The 15,009-nt window shown below is 42.9% G+C and overlaps 2 protein-coding genes and 1 long non-coding RNA gene across 3 annotated transcripts; 2 read left to right on the top strand and 1 right to left on the bottom strand.

Moving 5' to 3' along the window:
• Positions 1-271: 271 nt before the first annotated feature.
• Positions 272-4,186, top strand: LOC121081111. The gene is made up of 2 exons (XR_005825589.1): positions 272-2,107; positions 2,828-4,186. It is a non-coding gene; the product is annotated as an uncharacterized LOC121081111 (long non-coding RNA).
• On the bottom strand, positions 2,913-10,121 carry RAD1 (RAD1 checkpoint DNA exonuclease). Its single transcript, XM_040579806.1, has 6 exons — positions 9,897-10,121; positions 7,352-7,460; positions 5,482-5,740; positions 5,024-5,122; positions 4,490-4,669; positions 2,913-3,625 (listed from the first exon to the last, which is right to left on the bottom strand). The coding sequence occupies exons 1-6, from the start codon at positions 10,089-10,091 to the stop codon at positions 3,607-3,609; spliced, it is 861 nt and encodes a 286-aa protein (XP_040435740.1). The 5' UTR covers positions 10,092-10,121; the 3' UTR covers positions 2,913-3,606.
• Positions 10,122-10,161: 40 nt separating this feature from the next.
• Positions 10,162-14,964, top strand: BRIX1 (biogenesis of ribosomes BRX1). The gene is made up of 10 exons (XM_040579805.1): positions 10,162-10,340; positions 11,216-11,327; positions 11,711-11,754; positions 12,390-12,460; positions 12,823-12,872; positions 12,972-13,045; positions 13,140-13,190; positions 13,489-13,590; positions 14,154-14,282; positions 14,588-14,964. Exons 1-10 carry the CDS (start codon positions 10,206-10,208, stop codon positions 14,855-14,857), a joined length of 1,038 nt encoding a protein of 345 aa, XP_040435739.1. The 5' UTR covers positions 10,162-10,205; the 3' UTR covers positions 14,858-14,964.
• Positions 14,965-15,009: the final 45 nt, after the last annotated feature.

Below are 15,009 nucleotides of genomic sequence, written 5' to 3'. Positions count from 1 at the left end.
GGTTGTTCCTCTGGTTTCTGGACTGCGCTGAGCTGTGCGTGAAATTTGAGTTGTCTCCTTGGACAACTGTCCAGTTCTCAAGCAGAGGCACCGCAGGTCGGTGTTGCTGCAAACCCCCCTGCAGGTACTGCCTGACTGGGTGGAGTGGCTTCATGCCTCTCGGTGCTGCAGATCCCTCCTTGCTGCACTCCGTTGGCATTCATGGGGTAAAATCCACACATATGTACAGATAGACTTGTCGTATAATTAGGTAAGTACAGGAAACACATTGAACCCAGCTTTCTGCTGGCTTGCTCATTTCTTGGTCAACCCCATGGTGCTATCTGAGCTGGAAGGGTAGGAGGCTGCTGAATTCTCTATGGAGAGCTTTCATCATCCCTTCCATCAGCCTCATACCAGCAGACTGGAAAACCCAACACCCCCTCCAGGCTCGTCTGCAAGAGCCAGCCACCAACAAAGCAAGTTTAACATCTACTTTTTGACCAGTGGCTCACTGGGGTTTTGGTTTGCGAAACAAATGATTGGCCTCAGGGGATTTCCAAAGTGCTGACCCGAAATCAAATGCTTGCTGCGTGCCATTGCTCTGGAGGGAGTGAAATTCCCAGCATCTCTCTGCCCTTCGTGGGGCGGATTTTCAATGGTTTAACAAAAGGGGAGCCTTTCCTGGATTTCTCCGTCGTGCAGTTCAAATCTTTCCAGACTGCCGTTGGGTGTATTTCTCCATGGAGGCCCAGGGCACTTGCCCAGAACGGCCTTCACACTCGCGGTGGCCACCAAAGCCTGCCTCTCACTGTCCTGTTGACTCTGTGAAGAGACCAGAGCTGTGTGCACACCCCATCACATTTCTGTGCAACACCCACTCCCTGGCGGAGCCCCTACAACTGGATTTAGCAGGGCTAACACGCTACCCTGTTACTCGTTGGAGCCCAGCTAAGGAGAGATGCTGGGCAGAAGAAGCCTTTAGCCGCCTGCTGTGGCCCTTAGTGTCCATTTATGCCTAAGCACCCCTGCCCCCACTCAAAGACAGTCATATAAAAAGTGATTTTCAACAGGAAGGCATCAAGCCTTTATTCTGTAATAGCTCCACTTCTAAAATAATTCCATACTTGTTCAGTTTAATGTTAGTGTTCTATCAACAAAAGCACTGATTAGCGTTACTGTAATTATTTATACAATTTCTACGGATTTTGGCAAGACCCACCTGCTGGATTCTTAGGGGTGTACAAGCTACTACCAAATGAAGTTCAAAACAGACACCTACAGGGAACAGCGTGTGGCTTATCTAAACTTTTCCAACTACTCTGCTAACCTCACTTAAAGACCCGTCTCATCAAGAATACATTTCCTTATAAATCCATATGTAATCACATATTAAACAACTGATTCTTTTCCATGACTAACTTTGAAACAGAGGTATAGAACTCAATCCCTTTTGAGGAATTTTGTGCTCAACAGCCTTTACAGACCCACACGGTTGTGGATAGGCCTCAATGATGTGAAAGCAAGAGAGACACAAGAACTTCCCAGCGTGTTGGGAGGCAAGAGATAATATTAGCACTGGTGTCGTTGCTATTTGGCTGCATAAAGATTGTCAGGACCAGGAGTCAGTCATTATTTTGGCTTCCTGTATCCCAGCAGACCAGTGGGACCCAAGGCCTATTGGTAGTGGTTTGCAGGTAGCATAAAGAATTAAGTGCCTTCTTGCAGACCCGAGGTCAGTTCTTTCTCTGAAAAGCACAAATCAAAATAACTGTAGAAAAAGTCACTTGTCATTTTGTGGCCTCTGGATCTGGATTGACCAGAGCCCCCAGTGCAGTAAATCACAGCAGCCAGGCAGCACCTACCACAGCTGTATCGAACCTGGGTGAACAATGCTGGTTCCAGTCCCCACATCCAGGAACTGTTTTTAATTTACACCACCAGTAATTCTGAGTACTTATTCATACCATTTTATAAGAACACAGGTGTGCAAAATCAGAGTCATGACAAGTCCGTTCTGTGATACTACAAAAAGAAAAAATATGAACTAAATGTTTCTTCTACTGCAGGTTTCCCACTATCTGCAAGAGGAAGACCTGTCAAGCAGAAGAGCTAAAACACACTAAAGGTAGTCTCCCAAGTTCTGGATCTCATACAAAGTGTTGTAGGAAATGAAGTCTAACCCAACAGTTGAGGTCTGCAGATTTTAAGCAACTTTCCAGGTCAAAAAAATGCACAGCGACCTTCCAGTCATTCTCCCCGTCACCCTTTCTACTTCATAGCTGGATCCTAAATCCACTCCTTATCTTACTGCAAGCAGCCTGTAGCCCAGACCTTCCATGCTTTTGTCCACCTAGAACCATATCCCTCTGGGTGCCAGGTGCACAAGCCCTGCCCCATCTTTGTGAGCCCAGGCCATGGCTTAGTCCGGCTGGGGCACAGACGTGCAGTCTCGCACAAACCATGCCTCCCGGTCATAGCTATTAATTATGAAATGCAACAGTTACTTTCTGGTATTTTGTGGTCTTCTAACTTCTTAGGATATTATTTCTATGATCACTGTTGGTAGATTACTGAAGAAATTGTTAAAAGTACTATTTTAAGATGCAATATAGAACATCTGTAGGAAATTATATAAAAGTACAAATGTTAAGCCACAGTAATGTCCTTGAACACAATTCAAACAACTTTGATCCTCTAAAATAAATCACACTAAGAAAGTGATGTGCTTTGCTTCATTTTTGTATTGTCACCAGAGATTGTGTAAGTCATTCTTACCACTCAGTAGTCAGGGATAATATTAATGATTTCCAAGTGAGACCATAGTAATTTTTTTTTTTCACTACAGGAAATTGAGACAGTAAGCCAAAAGGAAATTCACCTATACTGAATACTTAAGTTTGAGGAAAAAAAACCCACCACAGTAAACAAGAGTAATTTAGAATTTTATTAGGTATCTTTACCAGTCCTGTAGTTCAAAGATTTGTAGTTGTTTTTCAAATCTAAAATTTATCACAATAAATGGATGCGCTGCACAGAAGACAACAGAAATGAACTGCTGACACTGTGTATTCTGAAAGTATATTCTTGCTTACATAAGCAAGAGGTGAACAATGGTCAACAAAAGCATTTTAAACTTGAAATAAACCCAAAGGACTTGGATTCTGTTGAATTGTGGAAAAATCAACTTCATAACATATGAACATACAGTTTTCCACATGTGCAAAGCAGGACCTCATCTTCTGACAAACAACACAACTCAGCTACAGTCCAAAGCTGTACAAACTACCCGCAGATCGCCAGCGCTTGGGCCACATCCCACAGCAGCAACGCAGGGAGAGTTCAGTCCCTTGCGGTATGATGTGAAGTTTTCTACACCTGGTCCAACACCCAGCAGCTTCAGTGTACCTCCTGTTTTGAGCAGGTTGTTTGCAACAGAGAGGTGTGAAAGAAGAGAGGCAATTTTTGATTCTAAGTACAGCCCACCTCACTGTTTTGCCAAGTTGGCTGCTGCAGAAGACTCCCCAGAAACGGCACTCCCTTTTCAGTAAGAGGTTAGGCCCATTGTTAGCAGTGATATGAACACACCACTCCATGGGACGCCAGCAGGCATTCCTTTACTTCAGTTTAGGAGTCCCTCCTGTGGCTGAAAAAGGCTACTGAGATGAGAAGGTAAACTAATTTCACAAATAATTCCAAAATACAAAACTTTTCCGATTCTTAACAGTGCTAGCAGAAAGTAGCAGGGTAGGAACGGGGACGTGTATGTACAGAAACATTTCGGCAGTGGCGTTCTCGCAGATATGTAATAAATTACTAGATAGAAAACAATAATGCTGCCAGAACAGTTATGAGTAATGACTAAGTAAATCCTGGCTCCTATCTTCATTTACCAATTCATCACCAGTACTGCAGACAAAAGGGTAAATTGGTATCAGATGAAATTCCAAGGAACTGAGCTACATTAAGAATTAATCAAGATGCAGAGAAGCCTAGTGGCTTCACCAGCAAAACATGTTACCATATGCCAGAAAGAAACCACCTGCTGATATTAAGAAATCAGTTTGAAAATGTCATCTGCTTTCAAGACAAATTTGGTTTTATTTTTAAGTCATTTAACTGGCTATCATACAGCTGAATATTCAGATTTTCCCTTGTGTAATTGCTTAGAACAAGCCAAAGACAAAAAAACAAAGCACAAACAAAAATTCTTGGAAAACACTGTAAAAAGCAGCAACATATTATACGAACACCACAGTAACATCTGTGCTGCAATCACTGGCTATAGAAGATCAATTCCCCTTTCTGCTTCTTCAGCTTCAGTCTTCTGAGCCAAGGCTTAGGAATGTTTGCAAGGAAATAAAAAGGAAGCCTTCATATTTCTAATTCCAGAGTTTAACAAAAAACGCAATACTGCCTATTAATCTTTACAGCTTGCACTCAGTTTTATAAAAAATATAGTATTTTATATATCCATAAATATAACACAGACATCAAAACATACACCTACAGTTTTGCTTCAGTAATATCCTCATCAGGGCAACAATAGTATTCCACAAAACAGATCTGTCCGTCTTCATTCCTAATCATATACTGCAACGAAAGAAATCCTTGAGCATCTGTTCGAATGGACACTTTACAAGATAAAGCCAGTGCCTTTGTAGATGGTTTAAGCAAAGAAACCTTGTACCTGCAGGGGGGAAAAGAAAAGAAGAAGGAAAAAAAAAAAAAAAGTAATTTGAAAAAAAAAATTGTGCAGAGAGGAGCTGAAACATTACTCCCAATTAAAGCCACAGAATAACTGAAAAACACCTAGCAACGTGCTAATTTGATCTTTTCCTGTAACAGCAGTGGACAGACATTGTTATCGCTTAGCTTTTGATCACAGACAGACTTTTATCAGATGGGAAGTATTCCCCCCCCCCCCCCCCCCCCCCCCCCCCCCAGTGAAATAAATGTTACAGTAATGCAAAATCAGTTTTTTAAACTTTCCAGCAAGAATGCATGACCTGCCACAGAGGGCACTGAACACAGACTTCCTAACCTGTTTGTCTGAGTCTGGCTACAGTGGAATGCTTCCATCAAATCAGAGTCTCTAGGGTAGTCCAGATGTGCACTTCCTGCATTTCCAAAAGTGGATAACCTGGAAGACAAAGGGCACCATCTCAAAATACCTGATCACAGCTCTCTATAAACTCATCAGAATCAGTTACCCTGCATATCTCAATGGCTGCATCACAAAACACTACTGATTTTTTTTTTTTTGCTTTATTTAATTAAAGATGTTAAACTGACCGTATCAGTGTCATACTTACCAGGTTGTGAATAGAGTCATTACTATGTTGATTAATCACATACTGTAATTTTCTATACTCATTACAATTCTTCTTGAAATAAAGCAATATTCTAAAATAGCTTTCCCCTCTTCATCCTGAAAATTTCCAGTTCTTACCAACAGAAGCCAAGCATGAACATTTCAGTTGAAAGCAAAGTTTCCAGTACCTGAAGTAGGGTTTATCTGGAGACGTGGTAATCTGCAGAACTTCACTGGTCATATCCAGTTCAGAAAATGCTTCTCGTAGCCCCTCTGACTGCAGGATGATTTTATTAACAACATTCGTACTGCAGAAATCAAAGTCTAACAACTCAGCAGGTTCTTCAGTGTTAATTTTGCACACTGTCACTACTCCTCCTTCTTCCAAGAACAGCATCAGTGGACTGCCATAACCACGGTAACACATCCTAAGGGCTGTTGATGTTCCTGAAAAGAAAAATGAAACATACATTCTCCACAGAGCTAGCCAGCACATCTGATCACTTTAGAGAATTCACATTTTACTGGCACATGGGACACAGATCAATCTGATTTAGCCTGTTTGGTCCAGCCTCCAGTACACTAATTCAGCATGCTTAGTGCAGTCTCCTAGACGGCCTATGAAGTGTTAACGGTTACACAGCAAAATGAAATAATTTGTAAGTAGACACTGATTCAAGTCCAACTCATGTCATGTACCAAAAGGGTAACGCTAGCTGTGACAATGAAGCTGGATATGCTACAAGTAGTTTAGTGGAACTGGAAAATCCTCCACAGTCCTGAGGCTCCCTCTGGCTCACACAGTCCTGCTTTACTACTCTTGTTACTTGTGCAACCCGAACTGAAGTTAACGCAGCTTAGCCTGCATTACAGTCACATCCCCCTATTGCTAGGTAATCAAAATCTGAATGTTTCATTTCCCAAAATCAGAGCACCGTTTAGTAGTTGATTTCGGTCTTTAGGTCAATCACAACAGAAGCAGCAGGGGAATGTGGAGTTCAACACGCAGCAGTTAACGGTAGAACTGCCCAGAAAAGCTGTCACGGTATCACTCAGCTCCACGCCGAATACACAGCGTGGCCTGTAGCACCCATAGAGTCATGCTAACTTGCAGTTATTTTTGCTCGTGAAATTATGTTTGAACAGCCTTCAAATTACAAAAAAACCTAAAAAACTTATTTATGGTAAATAAAATTCACTAAGACCTGTTTTTTGTGTTTAAACAAACAGGCTCATGTCGTTCAATATTTGTATGCATGATTGTAAAGGCACCTTCCCATGCACCTCTGTCACTGAAAAGACTACAAACAGGATCAGTTACACAGTCTACTTGGTATTTGTAATTCACACACTTGATAAGCAAGATCTAAAGTGCTCTGATAGCACCTGAGGTGCTACGCAGGCCAGCTTCAGAGTTCTGTGAGACCTTAGGTAAGTATCATTCCTCAGCACCTCACTTGCATGCTGGAGATAACACTCACAGAACAGATGCAGGTGAAGCCTGAAGAAGGGAAGGAACAGAGGGTGCCACACAACAACTTTTGCACTGGGAACAGAACAGTGAACTGATGGTGCTACATGGAACCCCTGCAGGCTTCTTCAAGCCCAGTAAATCTGCACCCGAACATTTCCTAATTCACAAACATGCCTGTCAATATTTCTGAGGTAGCTGGATGTTCCTGGGTGGCACAAGGCACAGAAACAGTGGAAAAGAGATCACATTTATTATTGAGTTGATACAATCTTTTTTTGTTAGCCATGCAAATTTCAGCCTCTTTCAGCCTCTCCTGCTGCATCAGTGCCTGACACACTGGCTAGGCTCACATCCATCAGCTCCTTTCTTCTCTCCATCAACTGTTATCACAACACACACTTGTATGAGCTTAAGTAAACAGGACGGATCCTGCTCAATAGCAAGAGGTGCCATGCCCAGAAGGACTTAAGGTGAGGAAGTTAGAACTTTTGCCAAGACTGGAAATCTCCCTGCAGCTATGTACAGGTTTCACTATGTGATTATATGCAATACACATACACTGTCAAGGTAAATATGTGTCATACCTGGCAAAGAACTGGTACCAAAAATGGTCAAGCAGTCAAGAAGAACAGATAAATTGATCCGGAACGTCACTGCTTCCTCCTGAACAGCAAATTCCTGAAAAATTTCTGCCTGTGAGATTAAGAGAGGGGAGGTTCCACAATTATTTTACATTTTACAGTTATTTCCCTAAATACAGCACTCTCACTTTCAGAGATCAGTGCAATGCAAAGTGATTTCTACATGCAACACCGTATCAATTAAAGAAAAACAGTCCTCAAAACTAGTAAAATAAAATCAAGTCACAGCTGAAACAAAGTAGCATGGCATAAACATGAAAACATAGCCACTTGTCTTTACAGTTTAAGAACAAGCTACAAACCTTGAAGTTCAAAGATGCCTACTTTTGCAGCTGGAATGTAAGCACCACCCTTCTCCAGAAATAATACTTATTTACTTTTTCACTCAGAGCATGAATAAACATTTTGAATAATAAAAATATGTAAGAACAGGATAGAATAGTGAGTTCACCTCACTGAAATGTGTTAAAACATGTGTTTGACTAGTCTGATGGGGGTAAACTACTCCAGGCTACACTGTGTGCCACCAGACACTAGCTGCTTCGTGGTAACTGCACCGAGTATTTCAGAAATAAAGCAGGGTGATGTGAGCTGCTTTTGAAAAAGCAGTTACACATTTTTACTGGTAGTCAAGAGGGCAAACTGCACCCCAGGGTTCATCAAACACAGCATACCCAGCTGGTCAAAAGAGCTCGTTATCCTTCTGTATTCAGTGTTGGAATGACCTCACCTTGGATACTGTCTGCAGTTCTGAGCCCTGCAACTTAAGAAGGCCTGGCCTGCGCGGGGCGGCTGAGGCTCTGGGCTCCTCTGGTTTGGAGCAAAGGGGGCTGAGGGGCGACCTGGCTGCTCTCTGCAGCTTCCTGGGGAGGGGACGTGGGGAGGGAGGTGCTGATCCCTTCTGCCCGGGATCCGGTGACGGACACGCGGGAATGGTTCAAAGCTGCGCCAGGGGAGGCTCAGGCTGGACGTCAGGAAGCACTTCTTCACCGAGAGGGTGGTCAGACACTGCAACAGGCTTCCTGGGGCGGTGGGCGATGCCCCAGGCCTGTCAGTGCTTCAGAGGCGTTTGGCCAATGCCCTTAGTAACCAGCTTTAACCCTTGGTCAGCCCTGAAGCGGTGTCAGGTGGCTGGACTAGGTGACCGTTGTGCGTCCCTTCCAACTGGAAGTATTGTATACGTAACAGCTCAACACTCTCAAAGGAACCACCTCCAGTCACTGCTGCTCTGCCCCTGCCCACATGTGCCCGCTGCTTAACTTCCACTAGCAGATGCTGGCCACTTCATGAACCAGCTTAACTCACTGAATACCAGGAAGCTAACCTAACAAATACAGCACCAGTATGAATGAGGACTGTGCAGCCAAAGTAGGAGAAAGCAAGGGGACGTGCAGGAACAGGGAGACTCAGGCTTCTCCTATTTCACACACAGCTCAGGCTGCAGTTTCACAGACAGCAAAGACACAGATTCTAAAGGACAGAGGAAAAGTCAGGTTTGAATTACTACCACAGCACTGCTCACCCCTTCCATTTACATCCCCACTATCATACATGTTTTCAAAACCAGGAACCAGCACAAACTTTGTTCTTATGAACAAAGCATTTATGAGCTGGATATGAGTTAAATAACAAGAAGCAAACAAGCAAAACTACTTGGAAAGTAGACCATAGTTAAAAGAAGAAAAAATTTAAAGTGCAACTTAAAAAATTCAAGTGATGTGAAGCCAAGAGTCACAGCTACAAAAGAGGTGGAAGGAAAGCAAGCACGGGTGCTTTTGATGTTATATTAAATGCAAGTTAAGAAGAAATAATGTAGATTGCTATTTAAAGCTGCCTATATGGACAGTTCAGCACAGTTGAGATCCCCTGTCTATGCGTAAGCTCTCATGCGCCCTTTCAGGACAAAGCTCAGGACAGGCAGGATCAAAGAGGGAAAGGTGCAGAGCACTGTCCCAGTCCTGTGATGAAGCACACACTCCTGCCCTGTGGTGGAAGCTCTCAGCTTAGCCCAGCTGATATGCTGTAGATGAGGGTCTGTGAATTTACACTTTCAGAGCTGGCTCTTTGGCTTTGGGATGAAACATAACAAAAATACTTAAGGGTAGGCAGACAATTCATGAACTTGTTCACGCATCTAAGAGTGGTATGGTCCAAAGGAGCAGCGGCCTGAGCCGGTGCCAACGCATTAAACAAGGGTGCAGGCTCATCACACAGGCATGAACAAACCAGCTACCGAGCTCGGCCTTTCAGCGTCCCACGAATGACCACGGCCCCCCCGCAGCACACCAGCTCCGCAGCTACGCCGCGAGTTCAGCAGTTTCCCCTTCTCCACGGGTAAATTTGCCCCGCGCTCCTCTGCCACGTAGCCGGGACCTTTCCAAGGCCCCCAACAGCTGCCCCAGCCCCCCCGCCCTCGCCAGCGCCGCGGCGGGGCCGCCCCGGCAGCAGCAGCCGGGCCCGGGCCCCGGGCGGGGTACGCAGCCCCCACCTGGATGAAGGCGTTGGCCTGGATGCACTTGGCGTCCTCCACCGTCACCCTGAGGCCGCTGGCCGTGGCGAAGCAGGTGGCGTGGTCCCGGAAGTGGACGGCCCTGAGGAGGCTGGAGAGGTGGCGGGCGTTGTCCAGGCTGGCGGTCAGCGCGTACGGCTCCCCGCTGGCGGGCGGCTGCGCCGAGAACGGCATGGCGGCCTCCCGCCGCGCGCGCACCGCTTCCGGCAGGGACCGGAAGTGCGAGCAGCCGGAAGTGCGAGCAGCCGGAAGTGCTGGCCGCCGTGGGCACGGCGTGGTGCGGCTGAGATGGCGGCGGCGAAGAGGAAGCGGGGTGTCCCGGCTGCGCAGCCGAAGAAGCGCGCTAAGAGGGCCCCGAGCGCGGCCGAGCCGGATGGCAGGCCGGGCCCGGAGGAGTACAGCATCCCGCCGCCGGTCTCCCAGGTACCTCCCAGCCCCCTGCCCGGGGCGGAGCGGAGTAGGCCGCGTTGGGGGCCCCGCTCTGCTCCCTGCCCGAGCGGCGACTGTCCGTAGGAAAGGCAACTCGCCTGCGTGTCTGGCCCGTGTGCTAGGGCGGTATTCACACCCCAGCGCGGTGCCGGGAGCCGGGGTGTCGGGTGGGAACCCGGCTGCTAAGCGAGGGTAGAGAGAGGCTTATTTATAATTTTTTTGTAATCCCAGCGCAAATAAAAGCAACATGCAATGGTATGTGATGTCTATGATAATACACAAAGAGCGTTATTCTGGTCGATGTGAATACAATGTGTTACCGTCATTTCAGAGGTGCATTAAGGAGTTGGATGATTCTGTTATACACAGAGATTATATGGAAATTATGCCCGTTTCATTTAAAAATCAACCTGAGGAGGCTTCAGTAATTACCGTGTAGTTTGCTTTAAAAAAAAAGATGAAAGTAGCATGTTGAAGTCTTGAGATTTCTGATCACATGCCCATTGGTAGGAAAAGCCGAATTGTGCTCCGAGACTGCAATTTAGCTCATTTTGCAGGGAAGGAGGGGTGCCTTTTGTAACTAAGAAATGCTATGGCCTTTCTTAATGCTTATGGGTGTTGTACAGCTTTGCACAGGAACATACTGAAGTTTGAAGGATATTTCTTCATATAAAAAGTGTTGTCCCTGCATTCTGTAGGGAAGTCATCACTCTAACTGAGAGTGATTCTGTGCAGATGGGCAGATAATGTCAATAACAAATATTCTTAATGCGTTTTACTGTAATTACACTTAAAACATTTATCGTTGCTGTGTTGTAGTAGCTTTAAGGCTAGAAACATCATGTTTAACTTTTGTGTCTTTTTCTTAGGGTAAATGGAAAAACAAGAAACGAGTGCTTATTTTCTCTTCTCGTGGAATTAATTTCAGAACAAGGCATCTAATGCAAGACTTAAGGACCTTGATGCCCCACTCTAAAGCAGGTAGGGTTAAACATTGTCTCTAACTTACACTTAAGTTTCAACAACCTGTTCTTTTTAAAAATGTGGTACATAACTGTTTTGATGAAACTTTTATCTTAAACAAACAAACAGCATGCTCATTTCAAGCCAAGAAATACAGTGACTGCGGTAACTTGTATTTTAATAGTTTCTAGGAAGTTACTCCTATGGCCTCAGTCCTGTAAATGCCCAGATACTTTTGTTGCTGTGTTTACCTATTGCATGACATGGCTGAAACAACTTGATTGTTATTCCTGCTCTTTCATGTATAACCAGCAAATGTTTTGCAAAAGGACTGACTGTTGAAAGAACTTACTGTGTTAAATTGGTTTTCCAGCCTTCTGAATGTTGTTCTTGTCTTCCAGATACTAAAATGGACCGTAAAGACCAGTTGTTTGTAATTAATGAGGTAATCCTGGATTTAACTGGTGCTTCTTTTTTATTTTCTCTGGAAATCAAATATGCCAGAGAACAGGGCAACCAAGTTCAAAGGATCTCATACTAGTTATAGGAGTTGTATAGCTTCATAGATGAAAAACAATTATTTCAAAAAGCGTTCATCTTAAAATAGGGAGTTGATTTTTGATTAATAAAACCAAATGAAACCTTTAATTAAATGTAGACGTTTGTTGTGAAGAAATAAAATGGAATGTGCCTTTCTCTATATAGCTGAAAGATGTCTTACAGGTTATACTTGGAGAAAGCAGGGAACAAATATGCAGCCAGGCCAAACAATGTAGTAAGACATTGGCAGTTCCGAAACTAGAACCTAATGTCACAGCTCCTGTTCTAATGTTTATATCCTGGATAGCTTATCAGATTGCTTGCAGCTTTAGCGAAGTTACTGCTCCTCTAATAAATACGTGAAATTTTTCAACAAGTGCTTCAACTAAAGTTTGTGGATCAATAGGTGTAATTTATTAACACAAGACCTTTGCTTTTGAACTTGCATTTTGGAGGGGGAAAGATACTAGAGATTAATGTGGAAAGTTTTTTAAACTCTTGAGAATTTTGTAAACAGCTAATTTGATGTGTCTTCTGTAGGTGTGTGAAATGAAAAACTGCAATAAGTGCATCTTTTTTGAAGCCAAAAAGAAACAGGATCTCTATATGTGGTAAGGAAATGTTTTCTTACATTTCTATACATAGCTGGGGGTGCTTCCATTCTGTCTAAATTTTCTTAATATAATAGTGAAGATGCTTGAAACAGTGTTGCTTAGTTAAACCTGTATTAATCTTGCGCTTCTGTGGGTAGTGCAGGTTTACAGTACATGACCAGCTTTTGTAGACTGTTTACAGAAGCGTTTCAAAAACTGGTTTAGAAAGAAAGTATTTACGTTAATAACACTATGAAAGTAACTGAAATTACTTCAGTAAAGACATAACTGGTTGGAGTGTACTGCAGAAATCCAGCATACTTTCTGGCTGCTGTTGACATTTTTGTTTTCTCTTTTCCCCCACTACCTGTCCTCGGCAGGCTTTCGAATACACCACAGGGACCATCAGCTAAATTCTTAGTGCAGAATGGTAAGTTGGTTGACAGTATTATGTTTGGACTCTTTCTCTCTTGTCTGTACAGTTTTCTGTAAATACTAAAATGATCTTTTTTTAAAAAAATCACTGTAGTTCACACACTGGCTGAATTGAAGATGACAGGAAACTGCCTAAGGGGCTCACGGCCCCTTTTGTCTTTTGATCCAGTAAGTATAGGTTTTATTTTATTGAGTATGCTTTTGTTTTCTTTGTGTGACTGCATTTAGCTTTGCATGTACATTTACATTTTTTTCTTTGTAGACATTTGACAAGGAGCCACACTATGCCCTGCTAAAAGAATTGTTTATTCAGGTCAGTCCGTAGTTTTGCTATCCAATGTTTCTTCTTCATTGGAAATGTTTTTGGGTTTTTTTTACAACATATTTAAAAACCTCAAGTGTTTTTTTTAAGTAGTAGTTCTACAGTTCTGAAATTGTAAAAACTCTTCAAAGCATTAGAGTCACGTGCTTAAAATTACTGGGACACTTGTTCTAACGTTTTGAGTTTTAAAACGTAACCTGGGATTGGGATCTTAGCAAATTAAAATTAATTAAAAATGAGCCAGTCGTCTTAAATTACAATTATTTAGAAATGCTGCCTTTTATTACAGATATTTAGTACACCACAGTATCACCCCAAAAGCCAGCCTTTTGTAGATCATGTTTTCACCTTCAGCATTACAGACGAGAGGATCTGGTTTCGGAATTACCAGGTTGGTGGTTTCTTTTGACTCTTCAAGAGATGTTCAGTGGAGTCATTTCATATCACATCCATTAATTACAATAATATGAGAAGAATAATTATGATCAGGATATGCCAGCACCTATTGCTTACACAGAATAATTACAGTGTCCTAAAATGACTTACCTTCTCCCGTATCTCTGGAGAGAGCTGGTTTAGGTTTTGTGTACTTCAGCTTGCATTCTGTTAGTTGTGACTCTGTGATGGTTGCCTCAGTAGCGGGAAGTACTAGTCAAAGCCTAAGCTTTGCTTGCCTTTTAACCTTACTTGCTGCTTTGACCCAAAGTGTGCTGGAGCTTACTTTCTAAAGGAGGAAATCACAAATACCTAGTACTCTCTAAGTGCTTGCTTGAACCTAAAAGAACTGATTTATATACAGAATTGTGTTTATACAAGTCTAGTTTAATCAGCTTTGGTGGCGTCATATGTTGGATTTAAATTCAGTTGTGTATCACCATATGCAGGGTGCCTGCAAGGCTATATACTTTGATTTGATTGATGAGAAATGAAGACAGTATTCTTTTTTTATTGCAGATAATAGAAGAATGTGCATCTCTAGTAGAAATTGGTCCTCGTTTTGTCCTGAACCTCATAAAAATCTTCCAAGGTAGCTTTGGAGGACCAACTCTGTATGAAAATCCCCATTACCAGTCCCCAAATATGGTAAGCAGCTTTGTCTTCTCTTTTCATTTAGCAACTGATTTTAAAGCTGACCTTGCAGTCTGTTTGTGGAGGAGAGTAATGCATGCCTTTCCCTGGGACCCTTTGTACAAAGGGGTGCCACAGCTGATCACGATTTGAGACAGAGTAATTTTGTAAAAAAGGAATGAATGCAAAATTCATGTCACTGAAAAGACAGCATTACACTGAAGATTTTGAACATTAAGCAGAAAAACTACCACCTGTTCCTGTAATATCTGACTTCCTTCTTGTTTATTTGAAACCTGATTAAATTCTTATTTTTATAGCATCGACGGCTGATAAGATTGTCAGTGGCAGCTAAGTTTAGAGAGAAACAGCAAGTGAAGGAAGTGCGAATGATTGAGAAAAAAGGGACCAAAGTGCTTATTGAAGAAGATCCCACTGAAGTGGTCTTTGAAACTCCAGCTGAAGAACAGCCAGTGGAAATACAGCTCGTGAAACCAGAGTCAAAGCCAATTGTTAAGGATAAAAGGAAGCCACGCAAAATTCAGAGGAAGAAACAAAAAAAGCTTTTTAGAACTGAAGCATCAGCATAAATGTTACAAGCGATGAAACTAGCTATATTGACATAATTTTGTAAATATTTGGTTTTACAGGCAGAACTTGACTTCAGTTTTAAATAAACAAAATATCAATCTCTTTATTAGGATTGAGTTTGCACTTTTATTTTCTTCCAGTCTTTGAGAGG

The sequence above is a fragment of the Falco naumanni genome, chromosome Z, assembly GCF_017639655.2.
Source record: "Falco naumanni isolate bFalNau1 chromosome Z, bFalNau1.pat, whole genome shotgun sequence".
NCBI lineage: Eukaryota > Metazoa > Chordata > Aves > Falconiformes > Falconidae > Falco > Falco naumanni.
Note: the sequence above shows the minus strand (reverse complement) of the source record. Positions and strands in the feature narration are given on the sequence as shown.

Excerpts from the sequence above, each read along its gene's own strand:
- RAD1 (XM_040579806.1), bottom strand. The coding sequence starts at position 10,091 with ATGCCGTTCTCGGCGCAGCCGCCCGCCAGCGGGGAGCCGTACGCGCTG. Across the intron at positions 5,123-5,481 it reads CCAGATAAACCCTACTTCAG|GTTATCCACTTTTGGAAATG; the intron begins GTACTGGAAACT and ends TTTGTCTTCCAG. Across the intron at positions 4,670-5,023 it reads AGCCAGACTCAGACAAACAG|GTACAAGGTTTCTTTGCTTA; the intron begins GTTAGGAAGTCT and ends TCCCCCCTGCAG.
- BRIX1 (XM_040579805.1), top strand. The coding sequence starts at position 10,206 with ATGGCGGCGGCGAAGAGGAAGCGGGGTGTCCCGGCTGCGCAGCCGAAG. Across the intron at positions 11,328-11,710 it reads GATGCCCCACTCTAAAGCAG|ATACTAAAATGGACCGTAAA; the intron begins GTAGGGTTAAAC and ends CTTGTCTTCCAG. Across the intron at positions 14,283-14,587 it reads ATTACCAGTCCCCAAATATG|CATCGACGGCTGATAAGATT; the intron begins GTAAGCAGCTTT and ends TTATTTTTATAG.